This window comes from Gaeumannomyces tritici (genome assembly GCF_000145635.1).
Source record: "Gaeumannomyces tritici R3-111a-1 unplaced genomic scaffold supercont2.6, whole genome shotgun sequence".
Classification (NCBI taxonomy): Eukaryota; Fungi; Ascomycota; class Sordariomycetes; order Magnaporthales; family Magnaporthaceae; genus Gaeumannomyces; species Gaeumannomyces tritici.
This window is the reverse complement of record NW_008804550.1, coordinates 2764085-2780337: the sequence shown is the minus strand read 5'-3', so window position 1 is coordinate 2780337 and position 16253 is coordinate 2764085. Positions and strand designations below refer to the sequence as shown.

General features: G+C 59.7%; 6 protein-coding genes across 6 annotated transcripts; 4 read left to right on the top strand and 2 right to left on the bottom strand.

Annotated features, from left to right (window-relative positions):
- Positions 1–71: 71 nt before the first annotated feature.
- On the top strand, positions 72–4026 carry GGTG_11301 (replication factor C subunit 1). The gene is made up of 2 exons (XM_009229186.1): positions 72–3193; positions 3277–4026. The coding sequence occupies exons 1-2, from the start codon at positions 318–320 to the stop codon at positions 3644–3646; spliced, it is 3246 nt and encodes a 1081-aa protein (XP_009227450.1). The 5' UTR covers positions 72–317; the 3' UTR covers positions 3647–4026.
- A 493-nt stretch (positions 4027–4519) lies between these two features.
- On the top strand, positions 4520–6845 carry GGTG_11300 (hypothetical protein; the record flags this gene model as incomplete). Its single annotated transcript, XM_009229185.1, has 4 exons — positions 4520–5154; positions 5235–5884; positions 5970–6136; positions 6246–6845. The coding sequence occupies 4 exons, from the start codon at positions 4520–4522 to the stop codon at positions 6750–6752; spliced, it is 1959 nt and encodes a 652-aa protein (XP_009227449.1). The 3' UTR covers positions 6753–6845.
- A 464-nt stretch (positions 6846–7309) lies between these two features.
- Positions 7310–8931, bottom strand: GGTG_11299 (hypothetical protein). The gene is made up of 2 exons (XM_009229184.1): positions 8403–8931; positions 7310–8326 (listed from the first exon to the last, which is right to left on the bottom strand). The coding sequence occupies exons 1-2, from the start codon at positions 8706–8708 to the stop codon at positions 7889–7891; spliced, it is 744 nt and encodes a 247-aa protein (XP_009227448.1). The 5' UTR covers positions 8709–8931; the 3' UTR covers positions 7310–7888.
- Positions 8932–9009: 78 nt separating this feature from the next.
- GGTG_11298 (DNA-directed RNA polymerase II subunit RPB3) lies at positions 9010–11174 on the top strand. The gene has a single exon (XM_009229183.1). It carries the CDS (start codon positions 9421–9423, stop codon positions 10441–10443), a length of 1023 nt encoding a protein of 340 aa, XP_009227447.1. The 5' UTR covers positions 9010–9420; the 3' UTR covers positions 10444–11174.
- Positions 11175–11443: 269 nt separating this feature from the next.
- GGTG_11297 (mitochondrial dicarboxylate carrier) lies at positions 11444–12536 on the bottom strand (the record flags this gene model as incomplete). The annotated part of the gene is made up of 3 exons (XM_009229182.1): positions 11444–12157; positions 12216–12232; positions 12323–12536. 3 exons carry the CDS (start codon positions 12534–12536, stop codon positions 11444–11446), a joined length of 945 nt encoding a protein of 314 aa, XP_009227446.1.
- A 561-nt stretch (positions 12537–13097) lies between these two features.
- Positions 13098–15698, top strand: GGTG_11296 (phenylalanyl-tRNA synthetase). The gene is made up of 2 exons (XM_009229181.1): positions 13098–13427; positions 13486–15698. Exons 1-2 carry the CDS (start codon positions 13304–13306, stop codon positions 14916–14918), a joined length of 1557 nt encoding a protein of 518 aa, XP_009227445.1. The 5' UTR covers positions 13098–13303; the 3' UTR covers positions 14919–15698.
- Positions 15699–16253: the final 555 nt, after the last annotated feature.

Sequence of the window (16253 nt, the reverse complement as noted above, 5' to 3'; positions counted from 1 at the left end):
ACCACCAATGGTTTGCGGGATTGAAGTGCTGTGGACCCAACTCCATTCCAAGTCACGGTTCGTCGCGTCATCTTCGCGTGCGGCTGCCTGCCCACCCGCTTTAGTTTCAGGCGTCTTTTAAACCTCACTCCATCGTAGCCTTTGCCAGGACGACCCAGAGCTAATTGCCATGGATTGAGTTGACGTCTCGTCCATCCCCTCCTCATAGCTGTACTGGCCACACGAGGTCTTTCTGCCACTCGCTGTGCTAGACTCGCATCAAATCTGGCCTCCCGCTCTTGCCGATCTCATTATCGCTTTTTATAGGCAGCGACACAATGCCGGCCGATATCCGCTCCTTTTTCGGGGCAAAGGGTGGTGCCGCCCCCGCCAAGCCAGCCCCGAAGAAGGACGATGCATCCGCAAAGAAGGGTGGCGCTGCTCGAGGGAAAAGCCGCAAGGTGCTGGACGATAGCGACGAGGAAGAGCCCGCACCGGCAAAACCCGCTACCAGGAGCACCCCGAGAAAGAAAGCTGGTGCTGCCGAGCCCGTGAAGGGCGTTGCTATCTCGGCGAGTGATTATTTTGCATCCTCGGCTTCTGGCGACAAGAAGGCCCAGCCAACGCCCAAGGCAGCCTCCAAGATTAAGTCCGAGATCGAAATCCGCATCAGCCCGCGAACCAAGGAGAAGACGACTGCAGACCCGACCCCCGATGTGGCCCCCAAGACAACCAAGAAAGCGCCGGCTTCCAAGAAGCCTGTGACCTCCTACAAGAAGCACGATTCTGATGACGCCTTTATGGACGATGACGACGGGGGCGGCGACGATGATATATTCGCTGCCGATGTCAGGGGCCGCAACAAACGGAAGAACGAAGAGTACGTCGAGGACGACAGCGAAGATGAGCACCTGCCACAACCAAAGAGGATTGCCTCTCGTGTCAGAGGCGCAAGGAAAGGTGCTGTGAAGGACGAGTCGGAAGAAGAAGTAGACGTCAAGCCCTCGCGGGCTACCACGAAGGGCAAGGCTTCGGCCGCGGGAAGGAAGCGGAAGTCTCCAGAATCCGACTCCGAGGACGAGGAAGAAGAGGACGTTAAACCCCGCAAGAAGCCGGCCGCCAAGCCTCGGGCCGCGCCAAAAGCCAAGGCTGCAGATGCCGAAGACCCTGGGATCAGGGCCATTTTGGACAATGTTCCCACGGTTCGGCCTCCCACACCCCCGCCTAAAGATCCAAACGCCAAGTTCGATTGGAGGAAGGCAGCAGCCGGCGGAGGGAACTCGGGTCCTCCTCCCGATGCCGGCGCAATTGATCTGCCCGAGGGCGAGGAGGATTGCCTCAGCGGGCTCACGTTTGTCTTCACCGGTCTCCTCAAGACCCTTAGCAGAGAGGAGGGACAGGCGCTGGTGAAGCGTTATGGCGGGAAAGTCACGGGCGCCCCCAGCGGCAAGACGAGCTTCGTCGTGCTCGGTGACGATGCCGGGCCCAGCAAGCTCGCCAAGATCAAGCATCATGGGATCAAAACGATTGACGAAGTTGGTCTTTTCCACCTGATCAAGACACTCCCCGCCCAGGGCGGCAGCGGCAAGGGGGCGGAGAAGGCACGCCAGAAGCGTGAGGAGCAAGAGGAGCAGGTGAAGAAGGCGGCTGCCGAGATGGAGGCCGAGGAGAAGGCGCGCAAGGCAGAGGCTGAAAAGGCCGCAAAAGCCCGACAGGCCGCGGGGTCTAGAGGTTCTGTCGTGCCGCCGCCACCGGCGCCAAACTCGCAGCTGTGGACTAGCAAGTACGCTCCGACGCAGATCAGCCACATCTGTGGAAACAAGGCGCAGGTCGACAGGATCAAGGCGTGGCTTGAGAACTGGCCCAAATCACGAAAGTACGACTTCAAGAAGCGCGGCGCCGATGGGATGGGTGGCGAACGGGCCATCATCATCTCGGGCCCTCCCGGCATCGGCAAGACAACGGCTGCGCACATGGCAGCGCGGCTCGCAGGCTATGACGTTATCGAGAGCAACGCCAGTGATACTCGAAGTAAAAAGCTTGTCGAGAACGGGGTTAGCGACGTGATCAACAATACGTCCCTGCTCGGCTTCTTTTCTGGCGAGGGCAAGAAGGTTGATGAGACCAAGAAAAACATTGTGCTGATCATGGACGAGGTGGACGGCATGTCTGCCGGCGACCGTGGAGGAGTCGGGGCGTTGGCCAAGTTCTGCAAGAAGTCCGAGGTGCCGCTGATTCTCATCTGCAATGAGCGTCGGCTGCCCAAGATGAAACCGTTTGACCACGCAGCCTTCGATATCCGATTCAACCGACCGACGGTCGAGCAGATCCGCTCGCGCATCATGACCATCTGCCACAGGGAGGGCCTGGGCAAGATGCCGGCGCAGGTCATCGATGCCCTCATCGAGGGCTGCAACAAGGACATCCGCCAGATCATCAACATGCTGCACTCGATCAAGCTCGACGGCGCCGCGCTCAACTACGACCAGACCAAGACCATGACCAAGGCCTGGGAGAAGCACGTCATCCTGAAGCCCTGGGACATTTGCCAGAAGATGCTCGGCGGCGGGCTGTTCTCCCCCGCCAGCAAGTCCACGCTGAATGACAAGATCGAGCTTTACTTCAACGACCACGAGTTCAGCTACCTGATGATCCAGGAGAACTACCTCGGCACCAGGCCACACCTGCTCAACGGAAAAAACTTCGGCAGCAAAAGGCAGGAGAACCTCAAGTACCTTGAGCTTGTGGAGCAGGCGTCGGAGAGCATCAGCGACGGCGACCTGGTCGACCGCATGATCCACGGCCCGCAGCAGCAGTGGTCGCTTATGCCCACGCACGCTGTCTTCAGCTCCGTCAGGCCGGCCAGTTATGTGTCGGGCCAGCTGATGGGTTCCAGCTTCACGGCATGGCTCGGCATGAACAGCAAGACGGGCAAGCTCGGGCGATTTGTGCGCGAGATCCACTCGCACATGAGACTCAAGTCGTCAGGCGACCACAACGAGATCCGGCAGCAATACCTCCCCGTCCTCTGGGATCAGCTTATCAAGCGCCTTGCTGACGAAGGCAAGGATGCGGTCGAGGACGTCATCGAGCTCATGGATAGTTACTACCTGACCCGCGATGACTTTGACGCGATCAAGGAGTTGGGTGTCGGCTACCAAGACGAGTCCAAGGCTAGCATCGAAACGCAGACGAAGGCAGCTTTCACTCGAACGTAAGTCTACTTGCTCCCCGTAAACAATTGCATAATCCTGCCTTGAAGACATATGAACTAACCATCTACTCGTCTCGTCGCAGGTATAACTCGATGTCTCATCCTATTCCGTTCATGAAGGCAAGCAACGTCACGGCGCCCAAGGCGGCAGCCAAGGATGTGCCAGACCTGGAGGAGGCCATCGAGGATGACGACGATGCTGCAGTTGTTGCGGAACCTGCGGAGGCTGAAGACGAGGACGATATCAAGAAGGACAAGTACATCAAGCAGCCGAAAGCAAAGGCGAAGAAGGCAGCAGCCGCGTCCAGCAAAAAGACTACCAAGAAGTCGGCGGCGGCAGCGGATGATTTCATCGATGACGACGATGACGATGAGGCAAAGTCTGCGCGGGGGAAGGGTAGGCCGAAGGGAACAGGGGCAGCGCCCAAGGGAAAGGGCAAAGGAAAGAAGTAAACGAGTAAGCCGATTTTATAATATCGACCCCGCTTGTCATGTTCTTGGTGTGCATCTGACCTTTTTTTTCCTCTTGCCAATCTTGCGTTTATGCTTTATTCCTCGGAGGAGAGATTCAATACTATGAAGTACGTAGACAGGAGGGGCCGAGCAATGTTGATACGGTGAAAATGGTGTTAAAGGAACTGAAGGTGGAGGCTGTTCTTTTTCCCACCATAGATTGGGCTGGAAAAGCCCCCAGGCGAGATGTCGCTTAACTCGCTTGTGATATTTCTAGCGCGCACAAAGAAAGAATCGGTTACAGGCCGGTATCAGGCCGGTGTTGATATCATCTGGCCCCAAAAAAGAATCGAGCTGTCCCCTGGGGCCCATAGCCTCACTACACTGTCTGATATCCCTCACTTGGCTCTCAACTGGTTTGGTCCTTCTCAAATCCGTCCAGCCCCGGGTGGAGCCTTTCACTGCCATATTCTCCTCCTCCACCTACCTCGAGCCGACGCGACCTGGCACACATCCAAATCCTACCGCAAGCCTCATTTCCTACCCAGCCTCTCGGCCGGCGCCCAGGTCTCCCCCTCTTCTCTATCTTGGTTTCAACCGTGGCTGCCTGGTTGTCCTATCTTCTCTTCCACCAGCGTACCCTGTTCCATACCTGTCTAATATCCAACCTGGGCGGTGGAATTCTTCCCCGCCCGGAATTCGATCCCGCCGCTCAGTACCACAACAAGTGTCTTCTTTATTGTGTTCTGTTTTGCTAGCATCAGCCAGCTTAGCGCCTTTCAGCATCATGATATCCTGGACCGCCAACCGTGAGTACAGGGACTATCCGATAGCAATGACTTCGTTTCTCCGCTGCCCGCTCGCTGGGGTCCCATGGGTAAAGCGCCTTCTGCTAACGCTCACCCGCCAGATCAAACCTCGCCGCGCCTCAAGCTACCTCGCCGCCCCAGCGTGCGTTTCGGAGGACGAGCCGCTACCACCAGAGATGTCAACGGCTGGACCACAAGCCCGGTCGGCGAGCAGGATGCGCCCATGATAGCGCCCAAGTCCTCCCCGCAGCGCTTCTCGGCCAGGCGCGAGCACGACAGGACCAGCGGGACGGCGGCGTCGACGGTTCCCAACTTCTCTCTCCGCGATATCGGCGCCTCGTCCACGTCGCCTGCCGCCGCCAGAGAGTTGCTACCCGGCCAGCGGCGCCCAGACGGAAGCGGCTTCCGTGCCTCAACCCGGGCCGAGGAGGGCGGCTGCTGTTCTGCCACTGGGGGCGGCCAGGACGATCTTCCGGTCCTGTGTGAGGACATGGTCTCTGCCTACACCACTATGCGCGGCCCCAGGCCCGTGGACCAGCCTGACCCTCTTCTCTCGCTGCTGCTGGCGCGCTCCAAGGCCCAGACGAACGGCACCACTAGCTCTGCCTCTGTTGCTGCCTCTGCCACTGCCACTTCCTCGGCCACCACATCTTCAGCCGTTCCCGGAACCTGCTTCTCTCTGAACAAACAGAGCTCTCCGTACGTGCCGTCGCTGCTGAGTCCAGATCACAGCCAACCTTTCCTGCTGACATCAAAGGCCCTTCATTCGACTCACGCAGATACCAAACCACCCTCATCACGCCCGTCGACGACGACTGCTCCGTACTGTCCTCCCAGCCCACAGTCATGTACAACATCCTGCGCTCGCCCCGGAAGAGCTCCCAGACGCGTGAGCCCTTGATCGGCATCCACGCTCCCGAGGTCCGCTTCAAGTTCGAGGGCGACCCGTGGAAGTGCAAGCCCTTCGAGGACACCCTGGCCCGCAAGATGCCTCGCGGAACAAAGCATGGCTCCCTGTCCGGTGGCCCGGCTCCGGCCTCGGGCTCGTCGATGCCCATCGAGGCGTCTCAGCCTCCCACATCCCGGGACCAGCCGCCGGACCTGGCGCAGCCTACTACGGATTCAAGCACGGATGCTCCCAAGCTGATGAGGGAGCCCATCATGTCCCCGAGCGACTTCCTCGTCCTGGCCAAGGGTGCCCAGGCCTGGCGTACCGACGAGCTCCACCGCGAGGCCATGGCGGGCATGCCGGAGCCGGCCCGCATGCGCCCTCTGGACCCGTCGCCCAAGACCCCGGAGCCGCGGCCGCGGTTCGGCGACCGCTGGAACCCGGCCGGGTTCCAGCCCCAGTTCGATCGCGACAGCGGGGAGCCCATGTCGCCGCACTACAAGGTCCCGTCGAGCCCCTCGATCCTCTGGAGCCCTCGCCGTGCGTATTTTTCCCCTCCCTCCCACCGTCTCTTGATGGAATGTAGGCCGGGACCCCGAGCTGACTGGACCTATGTGTGCCGCAGCCGTGACTCCCGAGATGATGTACCGCCATTTCCCCCACGGCGAGTTTGACCGCATGGACGCGGCGGCCGGCGAGGCGTGCCGCGAAGCCTGCCTGGGCCGCATCCCGTCTTTTGGTAGTGGCGGTGCATGTCCCGACCAGAGCCCCTATCCCGAGCTCTTTGCAGAAGTAAGTTTGGCAGATACGATATGCAGATATGCACACCCCCGGACAGACCCCCATAGCCTTGGTCCGAGCCACGTTCTGACGAGAGCCAACCCGCCTTGTTTGCCTCCAGGACGAGATCGACGAGGTCCTCGCGACGCACCGCGGCCCCATCTTCGACGACATCCACCCCTCTAGCTTCCGGGACGCCATCGACACCATGGAGGAGCACCTTGGGCTGTCGCGGCTAGAGCACGAGCGGCTCGAGCGCCAAAATGAGCGTCAGCGCCAGCGCCTGCGCGCCCTGGAGCGCCTGCCGAGCCCCCCTTCGCCTAGGCCCGGCGGTGCCGCCACCCAGGGCAGTCTCTCCCCGCGCCGCAGCCGCGATCGCCACGGCGGGCACGACGACGCCGTCGAGCAGCAGCCGGGCAGGAGGGCCCGCGTGCTCCGGCACATGGCCGGGCGGCTGCGCGACAACCTCTGGGCCCACCACTGCCTGCAGGAGGCGTTGGGCGCCGCCCGCCGCGAGCACGCCTCCCTGCGCCTGCACATCGACCGCCTCGAGCGCCACCTCCGCCCGGCCGCCGCGGGGTACCTAGGGAGCGCCGGCAAGTGCTACGATGACGATGACTTCTTCTAAAACAAAGAAAAAAAAAAGGCCACCTACCCTTTCTACCACTCCCATCATCTCTATTTTGTCCTCTGTCGTCATCGAGACTTGGTCTCGCTTACGTAAAAGAATGGTGTTTTGACTACAGCCGGGGGTGATTCCGCCCTCATGTACCGACAAATCAAGGCCATGTCACTCTCCCAGCTTCTGGGCCGGGCCGGCTTTTGCTTCGGCCTTGTTTTGTCTTCTTGTTTACGTGGTGTACATGTCAGGTAAGCTCGTCCAGCAAGACTTGCAGCCACCAGGCCAGCTGCTTATACAAGGAACGCTACCCTTGCTAACACTGCCCATCGCTTCAGAGCTGTTGTTCATTTGCGAGTGTTGAATCTACTGTATCGATCGGCTTTCCATACCATCTAACAAGGATTGGGGCCAAGCCGAGCCGCTGTTGACATTTTTCTTTTCCGTTCCCCCAGTTCAACTCAGTCTTGTACATTACCTTTGCCCTGTTTCGCCCCTGGAAGACACGCTTCTGTTTTGCACACTGTCAGTTGTATAGTGTTCACCTTTGTATCACATCATCATGTCTCATTCGTCGTCATTTTGCGTTGAGTTTTCATGGAGTTCCAAGATGGATACAAGAATTTGGGAGAAGCGCCTGGAGTTTCTGCAGACGCCATTTTGTCACTTTGCCATTAATAATAGCCTTGGCCAGGATTTCCTTGCTGACACCGCCCTAGGCGCTGGACGCGACCCGTTTGTGCGCCGAGACCATGGTTCACAGGATGCTAAACAAAGTGTGTGTATATGTACAAGCGGTCCGAACGGGAGCAGCCCGGTATCTCATGTCGGTTGCAGCCCCCTTCGACCTTTGTGTCTTTTTCTCCATAATCTAGATGAAGTGAGATGTCCAAAGTAGAGAGGAATCGAAGAAATTCAGACCCAACCAAACCCGTGCTTTTGTTTTGTCGTGGTTGTAAAGTAATTCGTAAGAGCATTATACAGGCTGGATAGAGCCAGGGCGCTGGCCGGAAGCACATATCCCAGTTGCAAGGTGGCTGAGGGTAATGTGAAAGTGGGGGAATATGGTGGTGTTACACGGTATATGCTTCGTCAAATATGCATAGCACGGCAATATGGAGCCGCCGCCGTGGCCTACGCGTTCTTTACGCGTTCTTGACAACGCCGACCTTGGCGGGTCTCAGGACGCGGCCGTTGAGCTTGAAGCCGGTCTGCTGGGTGAAGAAGACAGAGCCGTCCTCCTTGTCGGGCATGGGGTTCATGAGGGTGGCCTCGTGCTCGTTGGGGTTGAACTTGGCGCCCATGGGGTCGAAGCGCTCCACGCCGTGCTTGTCGAGCGTCTGGATAAGGATCCTCTTGGTCATCTCGATGCCCTCGTGCAGGGTTGTGAGGTCCTGGTCCGCCTCGGCCGCCGCCGCGAGCTTGTCGGCCGGCACAGTGGAGAGGGCCCGCTCCAGGTTGTCAACCGTCTCGATGAGGTCGCGGGCGAACTTCTGGATGGCGAACTCGCGCGCCGCCTTCATGTCGCGCTCCTTGCGGTCCTGGAACTGCAGGAAGTCATCCACGGCCCGGCGGTACTTGGTCTGCGAGGGGGCGATGGCGGGGTCGTGTTAGCTGTCTGTGACTGGCGGCTTTTTTGTCTGGTCTTTCCCAGCTTACCTTCCACTCCTCTATCTCCTTGGTCTTGGCCTCCAGCTCCTTGTTCGGTGCCGGCTCTGCCTTGACCGAGGCCGCTTCTGCCTCCTTGGCCGGCGCGGCCTCTCCCTCCTTGGCGGCCGGTTCAGGGTCCGGCTTGCCGGCCTCGGAGCTCGACCACCTGACGAACGACACGGTCCTGGTCGGTCGGCAGATGGCCGGCAGGGGAAGGGGTCGGAGCTGGGCAGCGGGGGCAGGCCATCTTTGACCGGCTGCGCGTGCCGAGCATCGGAGGATGCGAGAGGGGGCGGCAAGGCTTTGTCGTAACATTGTGTGAGGAATGTATGTGTGCGGTGCTGGTATGGTGCTTGTTGCTGGCGTGACAAGGACGGTCTCTCTTATTCCCTTTGTCTAGACTAGCAGAAGACCAAGAAATTGCTTTGCGACGGCTGGATGTGTGCCCTCATGCGATAGTTGATGGACGCTGACTTTTTTTCTCCCTCGTTTTTTTTTTTTACGTCCCAATCACCTAACATCCCCCCTTGGCCCAATCCTTGCCGGTACTTTTCGGTACCTGGTCGGTGAAAGCTCGGGCAGCGAGCATTGCCAAGCTACTATGGAGAGGAGGTACCTCCGTTGTACCTACACGAGTGTACTTTTTAGTGGAGATCTGACTGGATTTCGCTGGCGGGCTCTGCAACTAAACTCACCTGCACGTTGTGGCCTCCGCGTTATAACCTTTGGCTTTGATCAACCCTTGACACCCGTCTTGGCGCACCGCTGAGAGTGCACGCATCGACGACGAACCTCTCGCCAACCCTTCCCGAGGCATCAGCGGCCCGGCCACAGAGGCGCAAGCGCAAGCGTCAGGACCCTGGCTCTGGTCTTTGCAGCCCCACAGCCGCCCTTCAGGCTCGCTGCCCGCCTCTCACGGCCTCGAGGCTCCAGGACGCTGGTGGGCGAGGCTGCGGCGACGACGTGACGTGACGTGACACCGGTCCCTCTCTTGCTTCCTCGGGCGAACGACACCGACGCCGCGATCATGGACTACAACCCAGACTTCGACAACGCCGACGAGCTCGGGGCGACGGTCAAGATCTACCATGCCGACAGCGTGCGCGTCAACTTCGAGCTGAGCAACGTCGACCTGTCGCTGGCCAACGCGGTCCGGCGCGTGATGCTGGCCGAGATCCCGACGATTGCTATCGACAACTGCGAGATCAAGGAGAACACGAGCGTGCTGGCCGACGAGTTCATCGCGCACCGCCTGGGCCTGGTGCCGCTCGACGCGCGCGGCGTGGCCGACCTCAACTACTCGCGCGACTGCGACTGCGAGCAGTACTGCGACAACTGCTCCGTCACCATCGAGATCAACGCGCGCTGCGAGGTGGACGACCCGGGCCACGTCAGCAAGTTCTACGCAAAGGACTTGTGGGTGGTGGGCAACCCGCCCAACAAGTACGTCGGCAAGCCCGTCATCACGGACCCGGACGAGAACGGCATCATCCTGTTCAAGCTGCGCTACGGCCAGGAGATACGCATCCGCTGCATCGCCAAGAAGGGCATCGCCAAGGAGCACGCGAAATGGTGCCCCGCCACCGCCATCGGGTTCGAGTACGACCCGCACAACCGCCTCCGCCACCTGGACCTGTGGTACGAGAAGGACCCCGACGAGGAGTGGCCGCTCAGCAAGAACGCCGAGCGCGAGCCCGCCCCGCAGGAGGGCGAGCGCTTCGACTACGACGCCGTGCCGAACCGCTTCTACTTTGACGTCGAGACGGCCGGCAACCTGCCGCCCGACGCAATCGTGCAGGAGGGCATCAAGACGCTGCAGGAGAAGCTGGCGGGCGTCATCCTCGCCATCGAGAAGGGCGACGCCGCGGCCAAGGGCCTGGGCGGCGGCGAGGACTACGACATGGGCGGCTCGGGCGGCGGCGGTGGCGGCGGCGGCGGCGGCGGCGATGACTGGGCCGGCTACACCGTCTACGGCGGGAACAACGGCAACGTCACGAGCTACGGTAACGACGGGGGGTATGGCGGTGGCTCCACGTCGTACGGGCACTAACGAGGCATTGCTTCCTTCCTTTCCCTCTTCGCATCACTTTCGCCCTCCTCCTCCAACACCGTGTCCCACCTGGCACACACCTATTGCTTTGCTGTCGCTGTGATAGAATGGTGTGTAAGCTAGTGGTGTTCCATGCTTCCTTGGGGTCTTGGGGGGTGTGAGCAAGCCGCTCCGGCTGCGGTCATGGCGCCACGCGGGTGCCTCTTGCAAAGGAATGGCATAAATCCGGGTTCCTTGCTTCTTTTTCTCTTCTTTTTCCCTTGGGGGTGTCTGGCGTATGTGGCTAAAAATCAGAATGGCGATATCCTGACTAGAGACGACGACATTAGATCCTGGGGTGGTGGCTACGTCTGGTATGCTGCTGGTTGATTCGCTATTATAATCCATCTCTTTTTTTTTTCGTCTTGGAAACCGGCCCCGGTGTATTGGGAGTGTTTGTTTTTGTGTCGACTCTTGTTTTTCATTCCTTGCCCGGGCATAAGACACCTCGTGCCCGCTGCCCACCGTCGGAACGCAGTCTTTAGACGAAGCAGTTTCATGAGCAGTCATTTCTGTAAACACAGGTCTATCGGTCTTCGGAGTGGGCACGAGCAATCCAAGCGCCTGGGAATGAGAGAAAAATGACATATATATTTAAGTCCTATGCTAATCCAACGCCGATGGCATGCGTTATGCTGGCTGGTGCGTATGTCTATACTGATGTGAAAACGCCCGGCCCGAGTCTATTGTGTACCCACAAAATACGCCCGCAGGGAAACAGGAAGGAGAAGTCTGGTCATAGTGATGTGGTTGGCTGTAGGTGGTCGCACAAGCAGGAGCGCGAAGAGGGTGCGGTCTCATGCTGCCGCATCTGTGCTTGTACCTTTGAACTTTCTATACATGTTTCGATGCGCTTCTAAAAAGAGAAATGTACATATGGTTTGCCTGTGCATCGCCCGCGGCTTGCATGTCAGTGGCGGCGGCCACGTGGGTAGGAAGCATCAAAAGACTTGGGTTAAACTTACGGGCCGAGACGCAAAAAGCTAGGGACCCAGCCCTTGAACATCCAGCCGACGCCCTCGGCCGAGTAAATGTCGATGACGACCTTGGGGATGCTGGACGACTTGCCGCTCGCTGACATGATGCGCGTCTTGATGACGTCGATGGGACTGGTGACGGTCGCGGCGACGACGCCGGCGAGGAAGCTGGCGGTGAAGTGTGTGGGCAGGCCGTCGCCGAGCGCCGTGTTGGCGACGATGAGGCGCTTGAAGGTGTCGTACGAGGCCAGCTGGGACGAGGTCATGGCGGCGGCGCGGAGGCTGTTTGGCAGGACGCCACGGAACCAGCTCGCGGGCCCCTCCTCGCACAGCATGCGGACCATGCCGTCGGCAGCGTGCCTGTAGTTGCGGCGCTGGCGCGGGGGAAGGGCGGCGTCGTGCTGCATGCGCACGTTGAGCACGTCGGCGGCGTTGCCTGAGACGCCGCCCACGAACCCGGAGCCGGCCGAGATGGCGATGAGGGCGATGAGGGAGGGCTCGCGGCCGCCCGAGCGGGCGGCGTGGCGGGCCTTGAGTTCCTCGTAGATGCCGAAGCGGGTGGTGCTGTAGGTCAGCTGGCGCAGCAGCGAGGCCGACAGACCGGCGTAGAGGCCGCGCGCGCCGTCGTGGCGCACGATGTGCACAAAGGTGCCGCTCATGCTCTTGGGCATGTCACCCGTGCGCATTTGCAGTCGCACCTGCCAGGCCGGTTAGCGAGGGGATATTTATGTGGTCTTGGGGTTGCCAAGGGAATACATGAATACATGCCTTGACTTTAACACGACACCTCCCACTCCCACGTTAGCCGTCGGCCCGGGCATCAATGACAGACCAAAAAGGGGGCAGTGAACCGCAGAACTTACCGAGATCCAGAGGGTGGGTGACGCAAGCGGCCAGGCTGGACGCACTGCCTCCGAACCAGAAGGGGTAGCGCACCGCCGCGGGCTTTGGCCGCTCCCGCTCGCGCACGGCGACGGCCGCATGGGCGGGCGCCGAGCCGGCCGGGACCGCGGCCGCCAATGATGCAGCGGCGGCGGCGGCGGCGGCAGCGGGCGGGGTGGTCGACGTCGACTGCATCTTTGCAGCTCTCAGGGCTCGGCAACCACGCGCATTACGCGGGTGGAAAGGGTTGGAGAGAGGGCGATGGGAGACCAGGTCAAAGAAAGGGGCGATGACGTCGGGTCTTGGGGCTCGCTTAGTGGTCCTTGGGAAGCTAAAATCTGTGACGTTTTGGGTGGTGGAGGATTATTACAGTGGTCTGGAGGAGAATTGATGCAGCCTAGTCTGCCGTTATTCCCAATTGATCGGCAGTACGGCCCCGACAGAAAAAAAACCCACCCTTTTCCGGGGTTCCTTGCGCCTTCTCTAATGACGGGACCAGCACCAACCTCGGCCATGATGCATTTGCTCTGTCGTTTGTGGGCTCGCATGGCCGTCGCGCGTCATCCTGCGCACCACACCGCTGCCGTCTGCCCTGCAGCGAGCGAGCCCGTCCCAATCAGTTGATCCCTGCAGCAGCGTGAACTCGTGGAGCGGGGCTGCCATCGCTGGAGCGAGTCAGGGGTCCACCCATGCGCTCGTGGCTCGATTGGCCAGAGAGCAACCAGACGGACAAAATTTCACATCCAATGGCTCTCATCTGAGCTCTCACCACGAGCAGTACAGGCAAGCAACAAGCAAGCAGCTCGCGATGGTGGCCAAGTCTGAGAGACATTGACTGGCTAAGCCACAAAGAATAAAAAGACATAAAACAATCCGAATAAACGTTTCACCCGAGGCGACGTGACGGACAGTAAACCAACCAACTACGAGATAACCCCTGAACGAACGGGCTGACCTCCAGAATGGCCTCACTTCTCCGCTCAGGGGTTGGGGTTATCTCAAGGGTCCGGGTTTTGGTGCGAGCAAGACACTATCAAAGGACTCTCCCCATCATCCACATACATCACACAAGGGCGTTTTCCAAGTGTGAGTTTAACACATAGCTCGAGTCTGGCACAATCCCTCACTCACACCCACTCACCAGCGACAACGCCCTTTGCTGCAAGTACTCCAGCCCCTGATGCTACAAGTACTACAACCAGCCCAGGGCAGCCAGCCAAACCAACCTCGCCGCCGAACATCACACTCAATGGCCGCAGCTACAAGACAGACAAGTGGTTCAATGTCCCCCCAAACGTTGTGGCTGCGACGTCGCGGCGGCTCCATCTGCACAAGGACCACCCCATCTCCATCACTAGGCAGATAATAGAGTCCAAGTTCCCGGCACCGACCTTCAAGTACCACAATGCCTTTGACCCCGTGGTGTCGGTCGCGGAGAACTTCGACTCGCTCGGCTTCCCGCCCGACCATCCGGGCCGCGCCCGCTCCGACACGTACTACATCAACAAGAACACCCTGCTGCGCACCCACACGAGCGCCCACGAGCTCGAACTGTTTGGCCGCAGCGAGAGCGACGGCTATCTAGTCAGCGCCGATGTGTACAGGCGCGACGAGATCGACCGCACGCACTATCCCGCCTTCCACCAGATGGAGGGCGCCCGAGTGTGGGACCGCGCCAGCGTGCCTGGCGGCGACGTGGCTGCCGCCGTATGGGCAGACTTGGCGCGGCTCCCGACCCACGCCGTCGAGGTCCAAGACCCGAACCCGCCCTTCCACGCCGAGCGGAACCCACTCCAGGAATCTCACCACTCCCCGGCCGAGGTTGAGGCCACCGCCGCCCATCTCAAGCGTTCGCTAGAGCTCATGGTCGTCGAAATTTTTACACGTGCCAAGGGCGCGGCAGCGGCAGCGGCAGCCACAGGAGGGGCCGCAGTGCCCAATGACGAGCCGCTCCGGATGCGCTGGGTCGAGGCCTACTTCCCCTTTACGAGCCCATCGTGGGAGCTGGAGGTATACTATGGTGGAGACTGGCTCGAGGTTCTCGGCTGCGGCGTCTCGCAGCAGCGCATCCTGATAGATGCCGGCGTCCCCTCGCAGATGGGATGGGCCTTTGGTCTGGGACTTGACCGCATCGCCATGCTGTTGTTCCAGATCCCCGACATCCGGCTATTTTGGTCACACGACGAGCGCTTCCTCGGCCAGTTTTCGGGCGTGTCAGACGACCTCTCAAAGATCCGGCCCTTCGCGCCCTTCTCCAAATACCCAGCCTGCTGCAAGGACGTGTCTTTCTGGCTGCCATCCACAGCCTCGGCTGCGGGCGGCGGATCCCAGGTGGAAGGCCCGCAGGAGTTTCACCAGAACGACGTCATGGAGATTGTGCGCGACATCGCGGGCGATGTGGTCGAAGACGTGCGGTGTTCCGACCAGTTTGTGCACCCCAAGACGGGCAGGCGCAGCATGTGCTACCGCATCAACTACCGCAGCTGGGAGCGGACGCTGACAAACGTCGAGACCAACGACTTGCACGGCCGTGTGACGGATGCCCTTGTTGACCGCCTGGGGGTCGATATTAGGTAGTGTGTGGTCGACGGCATGTCTGCCCAGCTGTACTGCAAGGCTCCCTTGAGACCGAAACGGACATGAGAATAAAAAGAAGAAGGGAAGATGAAAGCCAAAAGAGTAGCAATCAAGGGGCTGAGCTGCCACTTGCTCAGCCGAAACATTGAATGGTCCGAATCAATCAGCCCACGGTCAGAGGCTGAAAACTAAATCGCATATGCCCCAGGCAGTGCCACATTTTCGACACAGGGGGCCATGACAAGTCGGAGGATAGCGTCGCGGCTTTGGAAGCCCTGTGCAAGGATTGCATCATCTGACGACCTATTGCGCTCGCCGCCGAAGTTGCAGAGGCCCGGCGGGCTCTGAGACCATTCCAGTCTCTCCAATGGCGAAGAAAAGGAGAAGCATAAAACCAAATCAGGCATATGGGTTCAGTCATATATTATCGCGCAACATTACATGTATGTACAACACGGCAGGAAGTGGATAGATCACAGGAACGGTCAAGATGCGCGGGTCTGGGCCCGGTCGAGGCACGGGGGCGACTGAGACGGAGTATTTGCCGGCGCCACTCGCCGAATCGCCGTCGCTCGACTTTCGGTCGGACTTGCGGTCGAGGCACCCGACGTGTCAAGACGTGGTGTGTGGCTGTGTAAAAAGGCAAGAAGCAACAACAGCAAACTTGGTTTGGCCTCGTGCTTGGAGGCTGTGCAGTTTGATTTCTCCCCCAGCTTACCATTCAGCGTCCCTCTCCCATCCCCACTGCCTTGGCTCTGTCCGTGCCATCGGTAGCTTCACGAATGGGCTCTTTGTTGAGGCGCACGCGACTGGCTCCATCTAACTTTTTTTTTCTTGCTTCTTCTTGTTTCTCTTCAGGCGATAAGCAGGGCCGGGCCCTGGACGCGCGCGTATGGGTAATCTGGACAGGACGAGCTTGCGTTTTACCCACGCAAACAACGGTCTTCACCACATATATTACATGTATGGCGAACGGGTCCGGGCCGGCCAGGTTGCAGGGTAACCAAGGAAAAACGGTTGCTTGACCTAGGGATCCCGTCGCAATTGCCCTGGAACTCAGGACGGTGGGTGGCCCGCCGTCGCCGTTGGGCTAAACGCGGCTGGAAGGTCTCGGGGATAAACAAATATACATGAAAAAGGCTGCCAGGGTGAAAATGGCTGGGCATAGCCCGGCGAGCTTGTCTTGGGTGCGTGGTGGAGGCGTGCCAAGCTGCAACGATAGTGGGAAAAAGCAAATTGCAGCCCGCGCCTCATTGGCTGCCTCGCGATCCGCCTGCCATGTCGGGTAACCCGCAGCAGCACATGCGAGACTATGTGTGCGGTAAGTACATCAAT